Below are 25,803 nucleotides of genomic sequence, written 5' to 3' on the forward strand. Positions count from 1 at the left end.
CCCGCGGCCACGGCGCGCAACTCCTGGTGACTGTGCAGCGCGCGCCGCCGCCCGCCCCGACCTGCGCTGCCGCCGCTCGGCCCCGCACGCACCTCCCTCTGCCGGGGTGACCGGCCTGCAGCCGCCGCCCGAGACCCGGCTTGGCACCCCTTCCCCCGCCCTCGCCGCTGCCACCACACACACACGCTCCTCTCCATCTTGTGCTTCCTTTTTCCTCCCGAGCCTTCCAGTGGGGGCACGAGTTGTCTTCATCCCCCCTCCCCATTCCACCACCTTCTTTTCTCCACGTTCTCTTGCCCCTCCCCAGCTCGGTGTGAGCCTCTCCGCTTTCTCACCCCCCTTCATTTTATTTATTCATATTTATTTGGCGCCCGCTCTCTCTCTCTCTCTTCCCTTCCCTCCCTCCCTCTGGATCCCTGCTCTCTCCCCGGAGTGGCGCGTCGGGGGCTCCGCCGCTGGCCAGGCGTGATGTTGCACGTGGAGATGTTGACGCTGGTGTTTCTGGTGCTCTGGATGTGTGTGTTCAGCCAGGATCCGGGCTCCAAGGCCGTGGCCGACCGCTACGCTGTCTACTGGAACAGCAGCAACCCCAGGTAAGGCGGTGGGGGGCGGAGAGCCTAGGCTCCCCGGGCCTCCGGGCCCTGAGGCAGGAGCGGCCGCCGCGGGGACCGTGCGCACCAGCCGCCGGGAGCGCGCACCCTCCGAGCCAGCTCCCAGGACGTGGCCGGCGTGGAGACCGACGGGAAGCGCTCTCTTCGCGCCCCTCTTTGTTAAGCCACCGCGGGCAGGCCGGGTGCTCCAGGGTGTCCCCGGGGCGGCCCAGACCCGCCGCCTCTGCGGGGTGCGGGGAGACTCGGAAAAGGGCGGGAGCCCCGGAGTCGGGACGTCTCCGCTGCGCAGCTCGGCACGCTGACCGGCAACTCAGTGCCGGCGCCGGGCTCGGGCGCGGGGAGCCCCGGTGTGCACCGCCGGCAGCTCTGACCTGGGGCGTGAGTGCGCAGGGACTGCGGAGAGAACCCGCCAAGCACCTAAAGTTTTTGTTTCTTTTTCTTTTAAAAATTGTTTCTTCTCTTTACCCAGTGAGCAGAGAGCACGGGCTAGGGGAAGTGAAGGGGGCTGGGAAGCGGAAGCTTTAGGTTTTTATTTTTCTCTTTAACTGCCAGAAAATCGTTCGGCCCCGGAGTCAGTCTGGGCCCGGCGCGCTTGGCACTGGACAGGATTCAGCCACCGTCCGAACCTCCGCCTCCGGTGGGCTCAGAGCGTAGAAAGTTTGATCTAATACCGGGCTACGTCATGTGTGCGGAGGTAGCTGCTAGAGTTGGCCGAACCGGCAGGCGGGAGCCCTTCGCCGCGGCCTGGCGTTGCGCAGCCGGAGGGACGCGCGCGGTTACCTGGACCCGTTTGTGCAGGCGTCCGCGAAGCCCGCGGGAGGCCGGAGGTGGGCGCCTGGGGCTGCCCGAGCGCACGTGCTGGACCCCGGCCAGCCGCAGACGTGCGGAGTTCTCGGACCCTGGCAGTGCGGCGGCGGGGGCGGGGAGGTACCCGGAGTGCCTGGCGGACCCCTCCCGGGCCAGAGCAGTGCTAAACCGGACTTCTTCCCTGGCCTGTGGGCAGCAACCGTCCCGGCTGGGCCCACACGCTCTATTTCCCTGGGACACAGGCGAGCTCCCAACGGTGGACTGGTTTTGGTACCCGCCTAGAAGGGACGTAGCATCGATTGTACCTAAAAGCACAGGTTTTCCCCTGGCCTGGAGTGGAAATGGGGAGCTAAGAAGCGGGAGGGCCAGGAATGGGCTTGCGGTTGCCGCGCGCCCAGCGAGCCTAGGGAGAGGGGCCTGCCGTGCGCCTCCGGCTCTTCCATCGCTGGCCCTCGCCTTCGGCCTCCAGGCTTCCTCCGCCGTGCGTGCAGGAGAATTCCCAGTTTGAGTGGTGTCAGCTCAGATGAAGATGGACGGATTTCCCCAGGAGCGGTCCACGGGTTGCCCAGCTGAGAGGGAGTCCTCCGCCCTGCTAATCTGGGGTAGTGAGTCGTAGCCAGGTAGCCCAAGCCTAGTAACATCACCAAGTAGCAGTGGAGATATTCCTGCAAGTTTTAAGTCTCAGGGAGGTCGGTGGTGGGATGGGAAGCTGTTTTTTCCTTGACATGCCACTTACCACTGTTAGGGAAAGAGAAAGAGAAGCCATCCTGCCAGAGGAGATGTCTTTTATTAAAGCTGACAAGACAAATCGAGCAAGCTTTCCAGTTGTGATGGTGTTAAAAGCAAGTCTCATTATGTTGGTTTTATTCCCTTTTGGGCTTTATTAGACAGCATATATGAAACAGGAATTTATAGTTCTAAAGTTTAGCACTTTATTAAATAAAGCAACAGTGAGCGAGTTCGAATTTGGGACGTTTTGCTCTTGACTGTCACTCCAAACTTCACAGCGTGAGCTTTGCCATTTATGTGGGTACCTGGGCGTTTGAGTTTCCCCCGGGTTAACACAGAAAGAAGCAACTCCTCTACTGTAACCCCTCTTCTTAACCTGTCAACCTAGTTCCAGTTAGTTTGGGGGCGTTTTATCTCAGGTTATCTCTGTTTTATGCTTTTGGTACTGTTGTTTGGTTTGAGATTAGCACATTGATTTCTGTCACAGGTCATGGTTTTTAATAGATCTGCCCTGCCTGAAGAAAACTCTTCTGCTCCAGTGCCATGGTGGCTTTGAACCTGCCCAGAGTTAATCTGTAGAATTTAAAGTACTAAGAGCATTCTTAAGCCAGTGTGCTAGTTTAATGGTTGTGGAAATACCTTTCTATTTGATCATTATCAGTTTGATAATGTTCAAAAAAGGCACTGAGGTATTCTATCATGCTCAAGAAATTTAGCTCTAACATTCTCAGACGTTTCGGGGGGGGGGCATTTATCTTAGTATGTCACTACAGCAAAACTTACTTTTAAGAATCATATTTAAAAAGTAGACCGGGTTAGCCAGTTTTAACTCAGAAATGTTGACTCAGAATATACTTTTTGTAAAGTCAACCTGAATGTAATTTTTTAAAGTCCAAGTAAAAAGTAATTTTAAGATAAAAACCAACAGTTTGTCACAAAAGATAGTGAGGAAATGTTTCATAAATTTGTATAGGTTTATTAAATTTTACAGGGTCAAGGTATATATATATATATGTTCAGCATTGCATTTCCTGTTTATTTATAATTTTGTAAAATAAGTTAGCCATAACTTGTGGTTTTATATAGAAAGTATCAAGACTTTGCTAAACTAGCGATATAATCAAAAGACTTCAATCTTTTGAAAAAAATTAGACAATGTATATTGCAACTTTGATATAAACATTTTTGTTTTAGAAGAAAGTTCAGTGGATACATTAAACATAAAAATAGATACTATATCTAAATGAAATAAATACATTCTAACTTTATGAAAGGTGTAATGTAAGTATATTTAGTTAGGTAAATACATCTGGATCACAGGGATAAGTATATTATTGTGTAACCCATGTTACAAATAACTTGTATAGCTGATGGAAATGTATCTACTACTCTCCTTGACATTATAAGCATCTATAAATCTAGGTGCACAGGAAAAATGTTAAACTTACTTGTTGCCAGAATAATTTTACTGTTAGAATCTATGTTCTTGCTAATCACTTCTGGAAAGTAGATAGTTTTCAGATGCTAGTAACTTTCAGTTGCCAGTTTGTATTAGGCAATGGATCAAACTGATTTTATGTGTTGAGTAGCATCACTGTGAAATAACAACTGAGACTTATCAGTCTGAATAGTAATATCATCTGATAATACTTGCCTCCACGCATCTTCTATATATCTAAAATTTGAAAATTTGCCTGACTTTCACCTAAAAGTGTGACTGCTGAATGATCCTTTAATACTATTTTGCACTCTAAATTGGAATGTAACTAAATAATCTTAAATAATCAAATTCCAAATCAAAGAGAATATAATTTAGTTTCCTTTCCTTCTTTTAAAATTGAAGAAAGCTTTTCAATAACTTTAAAAGAAGACTTTTTAAAATATAGCTTTACTTACATTTGCACTTATTACCTGTACTTAAAAAGAACATTACTTAATATAAAGAATAAAACTTAAGCATGATATAGTTTGGTGCCTACAATAAGAATATTCTTTTGAATATGTATGTAGATTGGAAAATTCCTCTTGGATTCTTTTGACTGCCTAAATGGTGATAAAGAAACATTTCTCTAAGTTGGCATTATAGATTAAAGTAAAATAATACAGTGACAAATATAATGAACATACTTAGATAATACTAATTCTCATTTGGTGCTTGGTTTCTTTCAGTGTTTGAATATCCTCAATTTAAAAGATTATTCTCTTAACGTGAAAACTATCTCTGGTAACGCATCAAGGATTTGCTACACTTTGACCTAATCACATATTTTCTTTGGATTTTTTTTCAATTCTTTGGGAACTTGTAAATTAAACATTTCATATTAGAGTAGGTAATTGACACCGTTTAGTTTTGTTAACATATCATCCTGGAGTTGTGAAAGTAATGTGATTTCTAGGTCAACACTCGGGAGTCCTCTGACAGCGCAGGTCCTATGTACGTGGCTAAGTAAGAGAAATAGTAACATTTCCCCCTAATCATATTCCCTTGAGTGTTTTTCTTCTTTCAAAATTCACTCGCCTCACTTTTAAATATCATTATTATGATGTATGAATAACAGAATCTTGGCATTGTGCCTTTTTCACTGACAAAATAAATGAAATCATCATAGTGTAGACCTGTGAATTTACTGTGAGAAAAGATGAAAGATTTATCTCGGTTTTGAATACATTTTGTTGGTAAACTTGAAAGGGATTTCTGTTATTTTTAAAATTTTAAATGTTTCATGTCATTTTTTTAATGGTAGAAACAAATTTTCTTCAAGTAAAAACATTACTTAGAATCTTAACTTTTATTAATTCGGAGCTTCAATGTAAATGATTTTATTAGAGGTATTAGGGTAATCTTGTCATTTTGATACTTACAGCTGAATTTATATAAGTACCATTATGAGAGTAAGGCAGTACAAGTGGACAGGTCCCATGTTGTTATACTTATCTATTTATTGAGAGCCTGAAGTTAATTCCTTCCTGTTTAAATTTGGACATTTGTAAAAGAGAAGAACGCTCTTTGGTGTTTGGCTACCTTTCCCTAGAATTTTGAAAAGCAAAATGAGCTACTGAGATGTTAGGTTCCAGTCACTGTGTGCATTATTTTACATAATTATAACAAACTATCAGATGTACCTATCTTCCTTTTGGGTGATTGGAACCTCAGTACTGTTTGAGGCACAGTTGCTTGTACAGGCTCATTTGGTGTTTCCAATGCTAACAAACCAGTTGTGATTAAAAGTATCAGGGTCTGTAGTAGTTCACTGCTGCCTGTGTGATTTTAGTGGTATTAACTAGACCACTGATTCATGGACTAATATTGTTATGTGTGTTGAAGCTAATAAACAGTAGCTTTAGAAACTTCCATCTTTGAAAACTGAGGATCAGGGTTGGAGGAAGCACTGTGTTATTGGAGGCCGAATTAACCTTGTGAATTTCCTGCCATTTAATTTTGCAAAATGTCTTCTAAACAGGTACCTCATTGCATTCTGTCCACTGGCCTGGCTTCCTGTTGGATAGGGACAGATAAAGATGGACACTTCCTTTTCTCCCCTGTTGCTGTGAACCAAACAAGCTACCAGCTTCATACTGGGCCAAGAAAATGAATGAATACAATTAGTACCTCTAGAGTCTTGGTCTTTGCTAGCCCGAGAGAGGGATGATACCAAAAGAATTTACCTTTGAAAGAGAAAACACTAAAATATAAAATAAAAAAGCATTCATTTAAAAAACACAGTTTTACATGTGTGGAGAGCATTTGGTCTGTTAGTTTTTTGGGGGAGGGAGCAGTGTAAATCATTCATTTAATAATTTTTCAAAAGATTCCACTCGGTGTCTTCTTTTAATGACCTTCATGCCATAAAGTTTTAAAAAGCTATGATATCTTGCTTTAAGTAATGAACCACTCTCTGGTAGCTGATTCCATATTACTGTTTTTCTTTTTTAAAAGTGGTAAGGAGTGATAAAATAGCTGGCTCATTAGAATATTCACATTGAATAGGAGGTTTGTATTCTCTAAGTAGAGGAGGAAAGTGACCCTTCCCTCTTAGCCAGGACAACTTCAAATTAGTCTTCTGCACTGAGAAAACACTTGTCCTTTGATCATTGGTGATAAGATGACACCTTCCTATTCAGGTAGAAACATCTCAAAGAGGACTGTAAGAGATACTAATATTCACTTTTAATAATCTGCCTTATGATAGTGGTCTTAGCCAAATATGAATAAATTACTGTCTCTTTTAGAAGTCTAATTTATAATAGTAGGTTTATATGTTAGCCTACTTTTCAGCCTATGTCCTGAGCTGTTTTGTAGAAAAGTTTCTTGTGATAATAGGAACTTGTAGCATTTCTGAAGAGGACATTATTCAATGCTGGACTAGATCTCTTTTCTCTTAGATTTGTCTGCATTTATGGTTTTGAGATGTAGACAGTCACAAGCAATGCTACACAATGACACTGAACCACTTAATTTAAAAGTAAAAAGTAAAACACATTTTCTGTACTATTATGCATAATTTTTAGTAAAAAGAAGTTTCTTATATGGTAGTATTCTTAATGGTCTGTACTAATTATGGTCTTGATGGATTGTTATAAAACTGCTGGGGTCCTTTGTGTGAAAGCAAACTCTTGATTTTGAGATTTCTGAAGGTAGTTTTCAAACAGTGAGCCCTATATTTCATTAAAAACATTTAAAAAATATTGAAAACTCTGATTTAAGATTGCTACTTACTGAGAGGCAGTGGTTCACCACAGTGATGGTTAGCTCAGCTCTCACTGAGGTAGAATTCTATCATTTTCAATAAGGAAAAATAAATCTTTGTCATCTTTAGAAACATCTTTCATACAATTGACAGTTGACAGGTTGAAGAAAATGTTACTGTCAGGTTTTATTTTCCACTCAAGTGAGGAATAAAAATAGGTTTGAATGATTTTTAAAATTTATTTAAAAGTTATTTCAAAATGGAGGAAAATGTTTTTAATTTTTATGTGTAAGTCATAGAATGAACCTGCCATTTGCTTTTGGGCAGGTCAGCAAAGTGCAATTCAAGGAGAGCTTGCCTAATGGTTCATTTTCTATGATTTTTACTTTAGAAATGACATATAAAGTCAGATATAGTTAATTGACTTTCATCAGATAATTTTGATTAGATTCTTAAAAGATGCATCAAGTATTATTTAAATTGTTATTTATCAAATGGCCTGATTTTCATGACTTGACGATGAAGTAAAAAGGAGAATATACCCACACGTATTGGGTTTATCATGTTATTAGCAAGCAAATAGACCTTTGAAAAAATTACTTTGTTATTAATGATTTTAAGTAACTGCACATTGTGACCCATGCACTTCTGTACACAAGTACAGGAAAACACGGAGAGCATTAAAAATATGAGTAAATTAATATGTCTTTACTTAGAAAAGCTAGGGTTTTGGCTTTTGGTTAAATCAGTATGTGTCTTTCTTCCCTTCTAGAAGCAGCCATCTTGTTTTAACACGAGTTTATTTCTTTCGTGAAAATGGTCCGGAAATGAATATGGACGATAGCAAAGGGCTAAACCACTTTGTAATCATTTTGGCACGATTCTACGTTAAATCTCTGTCTTATTTGCAAAGTCACTAAAATGCTATCTTCTCATATTTTAATTGACATAAAAGGATGTTTTAACAGAATGATGATACATTAAAACTCAAGCATATGACATTTGAGCATTGAAAGTTGGGCTGTACCATGTTTCCATGTGTGTTTTTCCTTGAAGCCTCTAATTCATTGTTAACTTTAAAGTGATGTAGTGATATCCCTGCTGCCCACCTACCCCAGGTTTTCTTTTTTCTGATTATTAAGTAGATTTTGTTACTGCTGTGGGTTTTCCCTCCCAAATGACTCAGCAGTCCCGGGAATCCGGTGCATCACTGTAGTGATGATGGAAATGTAGGTACCTTCCAGGATAAGGCTTTTGGGCTACTGTAAGCAGCATTGTAGGAAATCTGAGCCCTTTAGTTTCTAAAATACATTCTCTTATTTTCTCATTAATAAACCCTTCTTGTGGGTTCTTACAGAAGATTACTTGAGAAGCAAATTTTTATTTGTTACTAAAAATTACGAGACGGTATCAACTGAGTCCGCTATATTTTCCATTATGTTTTGTATTTCTGGATACATTTAGAAGGACGTGTGGTCTAGTAAACTTTACTGAGAGTGTACAGTTCTGGTTACTGCATCTGTCTGATAACAGGGGACCTTAGTTACCGCAGAGCTTCCTTAAGGTTAATTTCTAAGGTCACCTGACTCAGTCTAATTTAAACGGGGCACTGATGAATACTATATTTCACATTACTTCAGTTCATTAGACATAGGATTTGGGGTGGTTGTAGATGTAACATTAAAGTGATAAATAAAATATATATTTTAAGAACAAATACACATTTTAGAGTCCAGGTAGGAGTGGACAGGTTTTTGCATTGAAAAACTTTCCCCCATATCCAGCATCCATTTTTCTTTGAGTGGCTGGTAGAAAAGACTAAAATAATTGGGTGTTCAAAGGGACCTTTTAGTTCTAAACTAACAAATACTTCTGTTCTACTGTTTTCAAGCTGTCAGAGTTTCCATTTTGAACTTTATTAGTGACATATCGTATATGTAAAAACTGTAGTTAACCATTACCTCTTGCCCCTTACTAGGAAAACGCATACAATGAGAGCATTTTTGTATTAAAAACAGCGCTGTGGCCTGAATAAAGTCAAGTCATGGTTTTGGGTGAAAAGTGCTGGTGCACATTGCGATCTAGATTTTGATGGGGGCGGATATGTTTCATAGGAGTCAGTGGAATATAAAATTTTGCTGCACTATGGCACGTCAGGTGTAAAAGAGTTAAGCTGTTACATTTTTTCTAATAGTATTTAATTTAGTGGAAAGAAATGAAAATGGGAAGAAAAGGTAAAATAACTCAAACTATGGGGGAATCATCTTTGTGTTTAACAATTAGGTTAAACAAAGTGAAAGCAAATGAGCCTGGTTCCCCTTCTGTTGTTTCAGGGCAAGAAAATACAGACAGATGTCGGAATGTGGAAGCGGTGACCTCTGACTTGCACAGCATGGCCACTGCCCCTGCACACAAGTGTCCTGAGCCACCATCGGAGCAGGATGCTTTTTTGAAGTGACTGACACTTTGAGATGGCGATCCTGAAACTGATTCTGTAGCTATTTGCAGTTCTCCAAAGTCTCAGTCTTTCAAGCTTCAATTTGAAGTTCCTCACTTTACCTTTTATGAAAAATATTTTTTTGACTGAGACAGAGCTTTAGTGATTTCTGGACGCTTTCTCTATCTGCATTGTCTCTATAAATCTTTGCCTCCCAATAATTTTATTCAGTGGGTTGGAATGATGGAGGAAACTCAGACATACAGCTTTGCTATAGCAAAGTATTTGTGTGCTTTATTTAGCTAATACTTTTTTTTAAAAAGATAGATGAAAGCATAGGTTTTGTTAAAAGCCTTTTCTTTTAGTCTCTGCTCTGCAATCTTGCCAATAACCTTTGAGTTCAGACCAACCATTAATGTTTTAGGTACTGTGGCATTCAGTGTTTTCATCATATATTTGTTTACTGTTACTGCTTCAATAAACTTTTATGCCTATTTCTGTAGTTTTCTGGCAAGGGCTCCATTTATTAAAATTTAGTGACCCAGCACTAAGAGGGGTACAGTTCAAATAGTGGTGCTTCTAACAGGGTTTTGTGTCAAACTAGAGAAAATAATAGGGAAATAAAAGCTGCCAAAATGTGTCTCCCAATTACTAATTAATCAGGCGAGAAACCTCAGTGACAGATCTCGCGTCCGCCATGGCAGCAGCTTGGGGATGCTTTATTTTAAATACTGTATAAAACAAATTAAAGTAAGCCTTAGGAAATGTAGCACCCAGACATTTGATATTACAAGTGGTAATTCTTTTTAGGCCTCGGGAAACACAGCACCCAGATATTTGCTAGTGGAGTACTAATTTGTTTTAGGTCTGTGAAAAGCAAGGCCAAAATCCAAATTTAAAACCAAATCTCTATATCCTTTACCCAGGGTATCAAAATAGAATGCTATTTTAAAGAGTTTTTTTTATTAATAAGCAGTGCTTTCATTTTTATTAAAATTTCAGCGCAGACAGGAAATTTTTGGATTTACTATTACTGTTGCATTGTGTGTATGTACTGTCAGAAGAGACTTGGGGAAAATTGAAAATTAATTTTTTTTTCTGTTGTTTGCCTGTCATAAATATTTTGAAGATTAGTAGAGGTAAAAATCCTTGCCTATACACACACACACACACACACACACACACACACACAATTTAGTTGAGAGAAAAGGGTAGAGGGACAGAGAGATTCTGATCTTTTCTGGTAATGTTCCATTTATGGTTGCTGGACTCGTAATTAAATGCCTGTTATTAGTGTATTTTTCCAAGGCATTTACAACATAAAAAGAAAAAAAGTCGTATATGGAACTATAACTGTCAGGGGAACAATGAAAACTAATTACACACTCTGCTGTCCCATTGCCAGCTATACCCTTGGGAGACAAAACCATGGCTGTGTGTGTGTGTGTGTGTGTGTGTGTGTGTGTATGGGATACTCCATATGAATATGTGCTCATTGGGTTAGATATACTACTGGTTTAACTTTAAACTCAGGGCTTTCTGAAGACCAAAAAGAAGCCTAGGGCCTAACAATTAATTAAGAAAAATGTAGTTTTGCTGGAGAAACATTCCCTAATTTAGTATTTCTTCTTTATAGTATATACTTTCAGAACCTGCCATATTTATGAATCTCTCATTTCGAGTATTATTTTGGGATGGTCTTGTTATTGACATAGCAGTGCTGTTGATTTTCTGATTATTTATAACAACCTGTTTTGTTGTGTTGACATTGGTTATGTGAGGACTAATCATTTTGTTCTTTTACTGTGTAGTTTTCTATCACTGTATTTTCTTTTTTGGTGGTTTGGTCATTTCATGAGAAATAATAAAAGTAACAGGATGACATTTCTCAAACTTACTGCAGTTTTGGTGTATGATTGTTAAAAGATTTTGACGTTATTGAATAGCATGGGATTTAGAATCAATTTTAAATTCCAGTCATTCACACCACTCTAGTTCCTTGATACCACGTCTAATCAGGAGCTGCCCCTGCATATTGTTTTATATTTATTATTTTCATTGGTTGGGTTAATTTTCCTCAATATGTCTAAAACCAAAATCACATGGGTTATTTTAGGAAATATTTGTTGATTCAAATTTGGCCAAAGTTTTCACATTAGACTAGTATAACTATTAGCAGTCATATATGTTCATATGCTGAATACCTAAATTATAAAATACTTGTTGAGTAGTACTATATGGAAAATGCTAGGAAACATACAGAGATGTCAGAGATGAGTATGATAATATCTATGCCTGTAGAGAATTTAAGTCCTTTGCAGATACAGTAATTTTACAGATATAATCACAGTGTGAAGTAGAAAGTGCCATATAAAACCTTTACATACCAATTTATTCAACAAATATTTACCAGGACTCCCCTGTGGTACTGCTCAAGTATCATTCTCTGTGCTAGGGATGTTGCAGTAAACAGCATAAACCACATCCCTGCTATCAGGAACCATTTACTTAGTGATTTATAGATCATTGTTCCTTTCCTCAAAGGTGGGTCAAGCCCTCCTGGAATGTTGTTGAAATGCAGGTGTTAATTCAGTAGATCTGGGGTAGGGACCTGCTCCCAGGTGTTACTGAGCCTGTGGACCCTGAATCTCAGTGATGGCAGTGTTCCTGAGGGAAGAGATTGCTTCTGGCTTCTCATCAAGGGCTCTTCCTTTTATTGGCTCTGAACTTTCTGTGTAATTCTATGGTTTCTGAAATGGCTCAGTATTTATGTGAATGAGAGTTACTTGTGAGTTAAAAAAACCTAATGGTCTAATAGTCTTTACTTCTAGCCGCTGTCTTCCTAATCTCAGACAAATACAGTAAAATAGATTTTTACGTTGAGATTTAGGCTTCATTATAAATACTCCACTAGTAAAGGTTAAGTCCCTGGATTTTGTTGTGATTCTTGCTCTCTACAGACAAACTCTACAGTGAAAATATTGTCCTGGTCCAGAAATTTTAAAGACAATCCCATCATGAATGTTTAAGGATATTTATCTGCAACACTCTCCAGATGTATTTTGTGTGCCAGTGCCAGAATTACACCTCAGAAACAGATTTTTAACACTTCCCAGTTTAAATCCATATGGTTAAATGAACCCAAAATGTTTATTTTACATTCAGCATAGAAGATGACTAACGGTTTTTCTGCTTCCATTGGATGAGTCTCTTGTGTGTGGTTTTCAGGATCCCATACTTCCAATGGAGTTGCAAAACACGTGGAGAAAAATGCCTTCCTGCTGTAACATTCTGTGATTCTTTTTAAAAGTCTTTGTTCCTAAAGCATTTGTGTATATGCTTCCACAATTTTTCCCACAGCATATATATCATTTTCTTTTGCAGTGCAAATATGTGATAATTTTATGAACAAAGAAGGAAAGAAACCAGGTGAATTCAGATTACTTGGCCTGTTTTTTCTTTGTGCTTGCTCTCCTTCATTCCATGCATATGAATGGAATATTACTAATTAAATGAACTTGAAAATCTTTCTAAGCATCAATAAGTAGACAGTGGAATGATTTTTGAAAAGAATAATGAAACTTTCTACTGTATACCAGTTGTATTTTTATGAAAACAAAAAGTTTATCCTTTTATAACTCAATAAATTTCTTAGTTATAAAAAGAAGCAAATTATTTCTTTGTTAAATTCTTGATATAGTGAATTTAATTGAAATATTATGTAGCATTAAGTAAGAACAGTGAATATTAACAATAGTAATTCAAGACATAGTTTTTGTTTTTGGATTTATATTTATGTTCCTCATAGTATAAATAAATGTTTTTGGAGAGTGACCTTGAGTGGATACCTTCTTAGGAGTTCTATGATTCTTATAGATCAGGAAATTTAAAAAGTCTATGTTTGTGGTTGAGTTTAAGTAGCTTTTAAAAGAGAAATAGTGTGCTATGTATTTACATGACTTAAATTTAGGAATAGGATATCTTTATTGGTTAAAATGAACTTATTTGCATATCACTTCAGAATGGTTTTGTTCAAGTTATGGCTGATTAAGATTTATGGTGATTAGTATGTTTAGAATAGAAGTTCAAAAGTTCTAATTAGTGTTTTGCCCTTCCATTTTTTGAATAAGGGAAAATAAGTGTCTTAAGTGCTTTCTTAAATTAGATCAGGTTATTAACAGTGATTTATCAGGTTAATAGGTTGTAATTCAATTTTTAGGTACACAGATATTTGTACAATTACAGGTCATTTTGACTACATGAAATAAATATGGTAAATCCATGTACATTTTCTGTTCTGAGACTTTTTAAAGGAGAACTGTTTAGAAAAAAGCTTCAAATATCTTTTGAATCTTGAATATACAAGGACTCAGAATGAGATGTTACAAGTATATCAGATTAGATTCATCAACTCTATCAGATTTTTTAGGTTTTATTTTAATTACATTTTGGTTTGAGTTGAATAAATATACCAGCATTAGTGGTGAATCTGAGCCTCAGTTGCTCCATTCTAATAAATAAATGGGAATAATAAAAATGTCTCATGAAAATTTAAAGGAAAGGACTTTAAAACTGCTATAAAACTGTTATAAAAAGAATAGTTATACCTCAGTATCAGGAAGGGGAGTTACTTCATGTAAATGGATCTCACTTTATAATTCCATGTATTCATATAAGTTGCATAAAAATAAGTCCTTACAGATACAAACTTACTTTAAAAGCATCATGGAAATCTGACTTTTTAAAAGATAGACAAGTTGTATTATATGTTGTCTGTGAAAGAAAAGATTTGAGCATGTACACTGGATTTTCTTTTAAAGAAATTCACGTTTCAGTTTTTATTTTTAAGCGTAACAACATGTGAGGAGTGATACTTTAGAGACAAGCCTGTTAGACCTTTTCCCAGAAGTGAGTTTTGAATCTCCTTAAAATTTGTAAAATTGGTTAGTTTTTTTAATGTTCTTTTCTTCCTCTCAATTTGTCTTATCGTTACCATTAACTCTATTTTGAGTTTGTTAAGTATAATGAAATATTTCTACCTCAAAGGAGAAATTAATGAATATGACACCTTCTTGGAAAAAATGCTTGTATTTTCTATGCAGAACTTGTTGAAACAAATCAATTCCTATTCTTTACAGGCAGCCAGACTGTTCCTGCGATCTTTGGATTTTTATGAAACTTACTGCTGGAGAAATAGGATGCCCTGCGCTCAAGAACTCTTGTATTTGACTTTCAAACTTATAAACATATTAATTATACACATGTTGATGTTAGGAGGAGAAATGGATCATAATGTCTAGCTGAGAAAGGAAACAAAATTTGTCAGGGAACACGTATTTTAATGTGATGAAACCTGAGTATCACATTACTGTCAAAGAGCCATTTTCTTGTAGAATTGTCTGATGGTTATTCAAACCAGGTTTTATTTTGTATGTTTGTAGTTATTTAGGTACATAGCAAATGTGCTTGTTATTGTTTTAAAATTGCAATCACATACTTATATAATTATTAATAACATTGTTTTACTTCTATAAACTCCCTTAGGTTAAAATAAAAAAAAAAAAAGATTTCATAAGGGAAATTATCAATGATCTTTATGTGCCATGCCCAGAAATTTAGGGATATCTGAGGTCAGCAATAGAAATATTGGGAGTAATATTAGTAAGACCAAAATTATTTCAAAGAGCACTGCTACCTCTGCGTAGCAGACTTCCCTTACAAGTTCAGTGTTTTAATACTTAGAATTGCTATCCTCGTGGGAGCACAGGGCTTGTCTTCACTGCTTTCATATCATTTCATAGAAAAGCAGGCTTCTTTTGTCTTGCTATATTGGAAGTTAAGATTTGTCAAAGGAATGAGCTTGCTATAGTTTGTTTCAAGTTTAAAACTTTGTAATTTAATGTTACTTTGCTTCTGTGTCTCATGAATGATTAATAGTTACAAGTTCTCTCCTGTTCCCTGTTTTCTTTCTTGGCATAAGGTAGTCAAGAAGTTTAAATTTTGATGACATACTTATTGATACTTTGTATTATTAAATAATGAATTCCTTAAACTCCTATGCATCAATTTAAAATCCAGGCAGAGACTCATTTTATCTAGGTATACTGCGTACTTTCTTTGCCAGAGAGTATGTTGATTGATCAAACTGAGTGTACAGCAATCCATAATTCCTGAAGATTTTGAAATGATTGGATTGAGTTGCATTTTTAATGATTTAGCTTTTATTAATATGGAAAAAAAATGTAAAAATTAGAGCTGAACATATTGTACTGAATATGAAGAATGTACACAAACCTAACAGAACTGGCCAATTCTGTGCTACCTTTTACTTCATACTTTTTTGAGATAGGAATAGTTTAATTCATTCTGTGCTTCTTCATGAATATTAAATTGTATCACTTTCTCTCTACATTTTTAGAAAACAGCAGGGTACAGAAAATAAGATTATTACCCTTAAATAGTAAAATTGTCCTATGCTAGAATTTAAAATTTTGTATAATTGCAAATCCTCTTCAATTTCTCATTAAATGTTTTAAATTATTTGGTTCTGTCCTTATGGAAATATTATAAAATGTGAATGCAATCTATATTTATTACTTAAGAATAGCAAAGTCTATTTATTGATTTGATGGAATAAGGACCTTTCCAATTGGTAACTGCAGACAGCTATGAATTTCTTTCCTGAAGTATGTAATAGAAATCTTTAGTAATCTTGTTTAGTAATCTTGTAAATAATCTTAATTATTTTAGTAAGGTTTCTCAACTGTCACTTTGGTTTAGTTTTATAATAATTGAACTTTTTAAAAAGAAAAAAATGTTTAAATCAAGTGGACAAATATTATGGGTAAGTCATTTTACTTTTTAATAATCAGAGCATGTCTGCCTTATCGCCACAACATGCACAGTAACAGGAAAACTCCAGTGATTCTAATACAGTTTTGGAAGCAGCTCTCTATCCCCGCTCCCAATACCTGTCTCCTAGCAAGCCACTTCCACTGCCGAGAAGGGAGTGTTTATGACATTTTCCCAGGAACTTGCTTCAGCACCATACATCGGCCTTCCCAATCTATTTCCAAGACAGTTGGCACACTTTCTAGCATTTATCATTCCGTGCTCTAAAATTCACGCGAGTTGGTACTTACAACTTCCATTTTTGGACACACTCAGATTGACATCATATGTAAGATCTGGCCTGGAGCTCAGCCATAGAGCATTGGTTAACTTCATGCAGCATCCTTGAGTGCCATTCTAGGTAGAGCAGGCAAACACTGGGGAGCTGGGCTCTGATAGGATCAGGGCCCTGTTCACAAGATATACAGGGGTCACATTAAGTGGATTTGCACTGCAGCTGATAGGGAGTTTTAAGACTGCAGTCATCAATGTTGGAAGACAATTGGTTTTTCTTGTTATAAATTGCTAATTAGTATTGAAAGTCTAACCTGTTTTGTTGAACAACCTCCCTTATTTTCTCTGAGAAAGTGGCTTGGGCAGTAATCTATTTACTCTATCTCAACACCTCTCTTTCCTGTTAAAATAAAATCTAGAAACCTCTTGGGACTCCCCACTGTTGAGTTCTGCTTGGAAGGAGCTTTAAAACAGTGGCTTCACACTGAAGTCAATATTGACTGGGTCTAGGGCTGAGCTCTGCTCAAAGCCTCCTATTGTTCCTCCTTAGTCAGCACTCCAGCGCAGGATGGAGTATGCATGTGTTAGGGGGGGAAGAAAGGCTGTGGAGGGAAATTAACAGGGCCCACAGCTGAACTCGTAAATGCTCCATACAGAGGAGGGGGAAGCCCACTACAAAGCCAGCAGGAGCTTATGCTGGGTTACTGAGAATTTAGGAGGCTGAAGTGCAGAATGACTGGCTGGCTTGTCTGTTTCAGAGAAGTTTACGGGACATGAAGCTGGTTGTCAGGTGGGTCTTGCCTTTCTCTGAGTGAAACTTTCATAGCTGTGAGGCTGTCCTCCCAAGGGGACAGGAAGGAAACACAGCATTCTGGCGATCTCAAGGGAAATAAAGGAGCAGCCTGGGTTCCAGAGTACAGTGCTTCCTCCCTGGTACCTGTGCGATGCTGCTTTGCCCTGCCCTCCTCCAGCTGTCATGTCAGATTATACACTCTCCTGGGTCTCTTAAGTGCTTTGGCATCCCTGGGGTGTCGGATGGGTGAGGGAGAGCCGTCTGCCATCTGAAATGAAAGTTCCCAAGTTCTGAAGGGATGTCCTTATTGTATGAAAAATTTAAACTTTTTCTAAAGGAAAGAGAAAATTAAGTCACTTAAATATGGAACAGATTCTCTTGTTTAAAGTGGTACGCTGTGAGTAAAAGCTGTCTGTATTTTTACCATTTAATTCAGGAACCCAAACAAACAGCTGGCTGACTTATGTTTTAGTGAAAACCATCCCAGTACATTTGCTAACTGGAAAAGTAAACGTCCTTAAAAAGAAATTCTCATGTGTCTTGACTGCAAAGTGATTTTTTAATAAATACATAGTAAAACCTAGTGTATTTGGATTTTTCATTTCCACTGATGTGTCACTTTAAATGCGTAGTCTTCCGTGATGTTTGATGTGAATGTATCAGTGCTAAAGACCACATGCAGGCAAATACCAGGGCAATTAGATATTCATTCACTGCCAAGGCAATCACTAAACTGTTCTGCCTCACTAACGTATTAGAACAAATAATGTCGCAATAGAGCACAGAATGCTATGGACAGAGGGAGAAAGCACATCTGTTCAAGGGTATCAGGAAGTACTTCCTGGGAGAGAAATAATTTAGTCTAGGACTTGAATAATGGACATGATTTAATAGAGACGGAAGTAATAGGAGAATATTCCAGGAATCTGAAGCAACAAGAACAAAGGTCTGTGGCTATAACCTTACAGATTTAGGAGAATATGCAGAAAGTAATTTATTCAGAGTGAAAGAGATCTAGTGAAAATATCTGAAGTATGGGTCAGAAAAGTGGGCTGGCCTTATCAGAAAGTGTCAGTGTAAGGCTGTGCTTTTGCTTTTTAAAAACTGCATTTTTTAAGAGCAAGTTTTAGTTCACTGAAAAATTGAAAGGAAGTCACACAGTTATGTTCTGCCTGTAAAAATGCAGGATACATTGGTAATATTGAGAGGGAGGATTCTTCCAATATATAATTCTTTATAATAGATGGACTAATGGGGTCCTAAACATTTATCTTGTAAAGTTAACTGTTTTGTAAAGTACAGTGTAACTGTTTTTGTAAAGTACAGCTGGACACTGGTAAATGTTGAAGACCTTCAAATGGAATGTTTTGTAAGTGGTCAGATGGTGGGATGATTAAAAACTCAGCACAATTTTAATATTTCCAGTTGAAACCTAGGATGCTCTGTTTTATCTGCATTGCTTCTCTGACTTCAGGATTAAGCAGTTGTTTGCAAGTAAAATACTGTTCACAAAACAAAGAAAAACCAGCAGAAACTTAATGTGTAAAACAGAAAACAAACCAAACCCCAGGTTATATTTCAGAGATGGGGTATGGGCACTGCCCACCTCTGTTGGGCAGGTTCTGATGGGACCATGAGGAGCTTTTGTAGCATAGCTTGAGTTATAGCTTAAAAACTGGCCCACATTAGAGTGAAGGGCTTGGCCTTTCCTCTGGGGCTGGCACGAGCAATGTTTAAAGAGGATTCATATTCTATTGTATATGCACAGAAGTGCTTGTGTTCCTCTTTGGGAATTAATGTGGGTAGCTCCTGTTTATTGAGCACATACTGTATACCATACAGGATGCTTTAGAGAATTTGCAATCATTATCATTTATTTAATCCTGACAAGAGCTCTTATGAAAGTGGTGTTATAATGATTCTTGTTTTACAGATGAGAAAACTTGAGTTTTGCATATTTTAAACTAGCCGAAGACCACTTAGCCAGTAAGTGGCCCTTAACCGCTCATCTGGGCTCTGTAGAGTGACATACTTAGTCTAACAGAACTCAGTGAAATATTGAAGTGTGACCTTGGGACAATTTCTGAGGAGACACAGTGAAGAATGATAGGAACTATATGCTAAAATGAAAGGAATTTTAAACCTGCACATTTTTATTCTTCCTTGCTAATGCAGAGTTAGCAAGCACAACTATTACATCCAAGCAAATAATTAGGACACCCAGCAGTTAAGTGTTTCACGGACCCCTTTGGAGCTAATTGTGAGGCTGTAATATGTACCTATGATGGGATGGCAGAGATGTCTGCACCCAGCCAGCCTCTTCCCCTGCATTTGCGTGAGCAGCTTCCCGAGAGCTGCTAAGGTAGAGAGCTCTTTTGGAAGATATTTGGAAGAGATTCTGGGTACTCCTTGAATAAAAGTTTGAGAACTTAACAATCTGATAGGACGTTTTCTCCTGTTTTTAATCTAAATTCCTATACTTTAACTCAGTTTTGGTTAGCATGCATAGATTTACTTAAAATTTTAAGATACAGATATTTAGCAATAGATAATCATTTTTTTAGGTGATAGAGATTAGCTTATGTATGCTTGACAACCCAGGTCTGTTAGGTAAATCATGTGCATAGAACAAATTAGGCAGTTCATCTCTCCTGCACCTCCCTTTGTACCTTTGCAGTGGAAGTTGTTATTCTTCGTCAAATTTAGCTGTTTGTATGAAAAATATTGATATGTATGAATGCTTTGTGTAAGGTGTCGGCATCCTTGTAGGTGTCCCCTTCCCAATAGTAGACTGTAAGATTCTTGAGGTCAGGGGTGTGAGACACGGCCCTCAAAGACTGGTCTGTGATGGTTACGCATTGAGCAGGGCTCCAGGATAGTTTTTGAAGTTAATCAACCTTTTTATGTTTCAGCTTCCTCTTCTGTAAGTAGAAATACATGCTTATCCAAAAGAGTTCTCAATGGCTAAATTGGTATACATAAAGCTTAACATAAGACCTTGTATGTAGCATGTGGACAATTAACATTATTAATACTCAAGTGAATTTTTGTATTTTTTTTTCCAAATGTACAACAAAATCTTACAATGATACAAAGATATGTCAAAATGAGAGGACAGTCTGACTTTAGAATTGGATGACCGGGGTTCAAATGCTAATTCTTTCCTCCAATCTTCAGTTTTCATTTATAGGAAATAGCATGTGTTATTTGCTGAATTGTGATTCAATGAGAAAGTAAATGCATGTAAAATGCCTGGTGTGTAATGTGCCTTCAGTGAGATCTAGGTGTCATTATTATCCTGATTCATTAATTTGGAGAATTAATCGTTTGTGTATTGATTTTGTTTCCTTGGCTGCCATTGCCAGTGTTTGGATAACTTAATTGATCTCATGTGCCAATTGTGTGAAAATTTTCCTTTTTGGTTTTGTCAGTTTGAAAGATGAAGTAACATCTTTTCACAAATTATCAAGACCCAGAGTCAGGTGATGGGGTGGTCACTTTTTCATTTCTTCTAGTTGTTCAACCTTAACCAAATCATCAAATGCCCTGGGACTGTCTTTTTCATCTTTACAAGGTGATTGAATTAGTTGATCTTTTACGCGAGAGCTTCTGACTCAGAAGATCTGGAATGTGTCAAGGCTTTGACACTATTAACTGTTTGACCTTGGGCAAGTCACTTAACCCTTGGTCAAGATGAGTTTCCTCATCTGTGAAATGAGGGGATTGTTGTCCTCTACAAGGTCAGTTACTACATCACGACCCTATCAACCTTTTATGACATCATGATCCTATCAACCTTTTTAACTTTCTTGGTTAAAGCATAATTTACTTCTGTGGCTCCCAGTTTGATTTTATTAGTGCAGAGCACTTGGAGAACACACAGGCTTTATTTTATTTTTTAGTTTCAAATATGACTCAAGATTTTTTCGAAAGTAATTTTTTGTTTTACTTTCAAACATGACTTTAAGGATTTATAGCCTTAAATTTACATTTAATCAGTAAGAAAAATAAAATATGATATGCATTCATCTATTCTAAGTATCTAGCCACTTTTATCAAAGTTGAGTGGAGTTCTGAAATTTGTTACAGTGAAATTTTGATTGAATTCTGTCTGATTAAATTCATAATTTAAAATGGTTCCAAAAATGAAGAATAGTATTTTTAAAAATTAAGTACTTCGAAAGAAGAAAAGCCAGAATTTTGAATTAAAATATTTTACTCCCAGCCATAAGTTGATTTACTAAACTGCTTAGTTTTCATTTATTCTTCCTTTTCCTTGGGAGGAGATAAGAAGCAGAATAAGGAAGATCTCTAAAATATTGGGCAAATGTAAAAGTATTGGAATTCAGCATGTAAGTACACAATATAAATCTTATAGTTATGTAAATATGATTCCACGGTCATTCTTTATCCTAATTTTAATATGGTTTTTTGAATTATACACATTTCTTTTTCAAATATAATTATTAAAAATGTATAAGTAATATGATAAGTTATCACCTGGGATGGACATTTCAAAACTTGTTTTAAATATCTGTGAAAACCTCGGTAAGTTCAAGATGTCAGTTTTCTCTGCAAGAAAGAATTCAGGAAAATTCAATTAAATTTTAAAGTAAATTATTAAACACATCTGTATCAAGAGAATGGTTGAATAAATAACAGTAAATATATAATTATGTATTATGAATAATTATTAATCTAATCCACCTCTTCAATGTATTCCTTGCATTGGGCAGTCCTGCTTACTGAATTCATTTATTTGGAGATGCCTGGCCCACTTTTGGGTCTATTTTCTTAGCAGTTTTTAGTCACATTATTCCTAATTGGTTCCATGGGTACAGTGGACTGGATTCACCTCATTTCCTGTGACAGTGGGGTTTTGGTGGATTAATCACAGTCACAAAGCACAAAGATGTGTTTTCTTAGAGGTTAGGTCTCGTTCTTACCCAAGTAAATGGATTTGTGAGGAGCAGCCACTATCAGCAGTGGAATGTGTGTTTCCCAGTATGTTTCTGCCGTTAGTAATTTGTTGAACATGAACTTAATGTTCTTTATTTCTTTGTTCCTTAATAATAGGTGTCTGACTAAATTTAAGAATCCAGGTTTTACTTCTATGTAATCTGGTTCTTTTTCTCATTAGTTCATTATTCCCTAATTTTTGAATGTTTCGTGTCAGAATGAGTATTAAAGTAGGGTCTTTTAAAAACTGGTTATTTATTTTTAGTTAAAATACAGCTATTTTCACTCAAAGACAATCTTAAGATAACATTGCTAAGTATGAAACTATGGTTTTAAACTTTCTCTTTTATAATTATTGAGTTACTATTGCACTGTGGAAGACATTCCTATGCATGATACAGTTATGAGTTGTTGACAAAAGCGCATATATTAACTATATATTTACATTGAAAGTTTAAGCATCTAGTTCCTGTTTCCAGAATGGAATAAAATAGAAATATGTTATTGTTATTATTATTGTTGTTGTTATGTTTTGGTGGCACTGAGGATTGAACTCATGACCCTGTGCTTGCAAGCAGGCGCTTATGCCACTGAGCTAAATCCCTGGCCCAATGTTAATATTATTTATGTTACAAAATAAGTTATTTTTAAATACACATGTACAATGTAGAACTTGGAGGAGCTGATCCCAAATGTCTAAATCTTACGTGTTGAAGCTTTTCATTAAGATTTTTTTTAGCATTCTTTTGGAATCAAGGAATGCTATTTTAAGAACCATTTTCAAGTGACAGTTCCCACTGACAATAGGTGTTGGTATCTGGCTTCTACCCCTACCCCATGCACGTAATATATTTTGGAAGCAGTATAACATCCTTTCAACAACTTCCTCTTTCAATATGAGACGTACAATATGGGTGAATGTGTGTGATCCCTCCTATCTGTGTGTTTACAGAGAGACCCACAAACTCAATTACATTAATAAAAGGAAGAACTGGCAGAAACATGTTTAATCAGTGCCCTCCTCCATTACCCTTTACTATCCTTCAGTCTTAATTGTCTCACCTCACGGAAGATATCAACACTAGACGCTTGTAATCTATTTGGTGCCAGGGTCGTGGGTTGCCAATCTTTGTGTTTATGGTACTTAGCATAGTGGTTGGTCCTTTGCAGAATTTTAAAAATATGTGAGTGAGAATGCCTTTACGCATTTAGTATATTCTAAAAACTATTTTAAATTTGTTTTTATTGTATGTATTTAAGGTGTGCAACGTATTTTGAAATACATATACATAGTGAAAAAATTACAATAGTCAAGCGAATTAACACCCAGTTTCTTAACAAGTTTTTCAGTATTTTATCTCTAGTTATCATGCTGTTCCTCAGACATTTATATTTACTCACCCTGCATAATTATAACTTTGTGTTCTTTGACCTACACCTTAACTCCTAGATCCTAAACATGCAGTGTCAGGTTAGATTCTACTTGTTAGAATCCGTGTCATGAGAAAAAGAGCTACACTTTAGTTAGACCAGTTTTAATTTGCTAATTGGAAGCCACAGCTAATCTATGGTTATTCTTCTTAGTAGCATTGTTTGGGCCCCTTAAATATTTGAAAAGATAGATGGCAAAACAGGTGATGGGCTTCAGGCACAGGGAATGTATATTCAAATGTTTGACATTTTTAATGTTACTGAATCCTCCATGTTAATCTGGGGGAAAATTATAGCTAAATAACTAGTGATAGTTTAGAATGATTCTTTTATGGTGGTTATTGTTTTAGTGGTGTTCAATTCAAGAATTGCATCTTGTAAAATGCCTAACATTTTTGGACACATGGGTGTAATTCTGTTGATGACTTTAAATGTATTCAGTGTCCATAAGATAAAGATAATTAAAAAAAAAAAAAAAACTCCCCGCAATACTCAGAAATAAGATTCAAACAAAGATATTTATTTGACCTGGTATCTTAGGATAAATTTAATGATAGAATCAGACTGCCTGTAAAATTTGACTCAATATAATATAGACAAATTGGTGAAAGTGGTACTAAAACACGGTTACACATACATAAAGATTTTACAGAAATAAATTTGTGTTTATTTACATATGAATAGTGAATGCCACTTGGAGGGACTGTTTTTTGCTTCTGGTACTGGAGATTGAATCCAGGACTTCATGCATGCTAGGGGAGCACTGTACAGCTTAGCTGCATCCCCAGCACTAGGGGGACTTTTTAACAAAAGATTCTGAAGTGGTACAACTTGAATTCATCTGGGAAAAACACTGGATAATATTCAAGTGAGTTGTTTAGTGTTATGCAAATTTAGATGTGGCTAGTAAAATAATACCTTCAGGACAGGTGCACTTAAATTTGTGTCCCCTTGTTCAAAGCTTTTCATGTAATAGGCATTTCGTAACTTGTGCTTGGATACATTATCTCTTGTGTGAACAGCTGCAAACATTCGCAAATCATAACTGCACAACTATATATTTTTTCATTTTTATAGTAAACCACAGTCATTTACAATTTTTGAAGGAAATTGTTAACTCTTGTATGCGCAGCTATGTCAGGTACTAACTAGATACAAAAAGATATTTTTGTTTTGGTACGGGAATCGAACTCACAACCTTGTGCTTTCCATGCAGGCACTTACACCACTGAGCTAAATCCCTGGCCCTAAAAGATATTTCTGAATGACAAAATAAAGTTATTCATCAAAGATATTATGTTTAGCGACTTGTTTTGCTTTACAGTAAAAATTATAAGGTCCTCAATAGAGATTTCTTTGGATAAAATTACTTATTCTCCTGAAGGAGACTTCTGTGCCTTTGGATCAGGTTTTGTTCACAAACTACAGTAAACAATATTTGAGATGAAGCAAAATGTTCTCATAATGTAGTTTTCCAAAATAATGTTTCTTTTTCTCCCTTTCTTGTTTTTAAGTAAGCACTTTTTCCCCCTGAAGGTTACTAGACGATAACAAGTAGCAGTGTAGCGTTTGTCTGAGGAATCTGAACCAAGGTGACTATTTATCGCTAATGGAGGATGACAACGACGGATTTAAGAAGTCTTCCCCCATATTGTCTCCAGCACAAAAACCTTCCGCCTGCAGCTTTCAGCTTGTATCACCACTTCTAAAGGATCCATGGGCAAACTGCTGAATTTTTATTCATCAGCTTAACTTAATGAGATGAAAAGACCTTTTCAAAAGAATGGAGAAGGGAGAGAGATACTGAGCACTAGTCTAATTCTTTTCCATGGAAAAAAGAAAAAAAAAACATTTTCTTCCCTGATGTTTCAAGGAAGCCACATTCAGTTGTTTCCAGGTAATTCATCTGGCCAGTCTTTCTAATTTTCACACAGTTATGGACTTTTCCTAGTCATGCACTGCCTTTATCATTATTATTTCTTAAAGAAAATGGACAGCCATAAAAAAGAATTAATGAGAGCTGAGGGGGGAAACACCTTTGGAAATGAGGCAGGAAAGCTTAAGCTGATAAAACATGACTCTTTCTTGAGGGGGGCTCTGTTTGGATAACTTGCCCCTGTCTAAATGCTCTCCTGTCCTCCCGCCCCCACCTCCTTGCACTGCCCTTCTCTTGTCAAGCCTACTTCATAAACGGTAGCAGCTGGAGATCTTTCAGTGGCATTC

At 37.2% G+C, this 25,803-nt stretch overlaps 1 protein-coding gene across 3 annotated transcripts in view; it reads left to right on the forward strand.

Moving 5' to 3' along the window:
* The first annotated feature begins 410 nt into the window (after positions 1-410).
* Positions 411-25,803, forward strand: part of Efna5 (ephrin A5) — a 267,527-nt gene continuing 242,134 nt past the window's right edge. For 2 of the 3 annotated variants that reach the window (XM_003463538.5, XM_003463539.5), the window contains exon 1: positions 415-593. In XM_003463538.5, the coding sequence (XP_003463586.1) occupies positions 469-593 (125 nt within the window). In that variant the 5' untranslated portion in view covers positions 415-468. Of the gene's footprint in view, positions 594-14,410; positions 25,478-25,803 lie in introns of all 3 variants that reach the window. The other variant, XM_063245487.1, reaches the window with a different exon arrangement.

The sequence above is a fragment of the Cavia porcellus genome, unplaced genomic scaffold (genome assembly GCF_034190915.1).
Source record: "Cavia porcellus strain 051 isolate PalLab524CR breed Dunkin Hartley unplaced genomic scaffold, mCavPor4.1 scaffold_2, whole genome shotgun sequence".
NCBI lineage: Eukaryota > Metazoa > Chordata > Mammalia > Rodentia > Caviidae > Cavia > Cavia porcellus.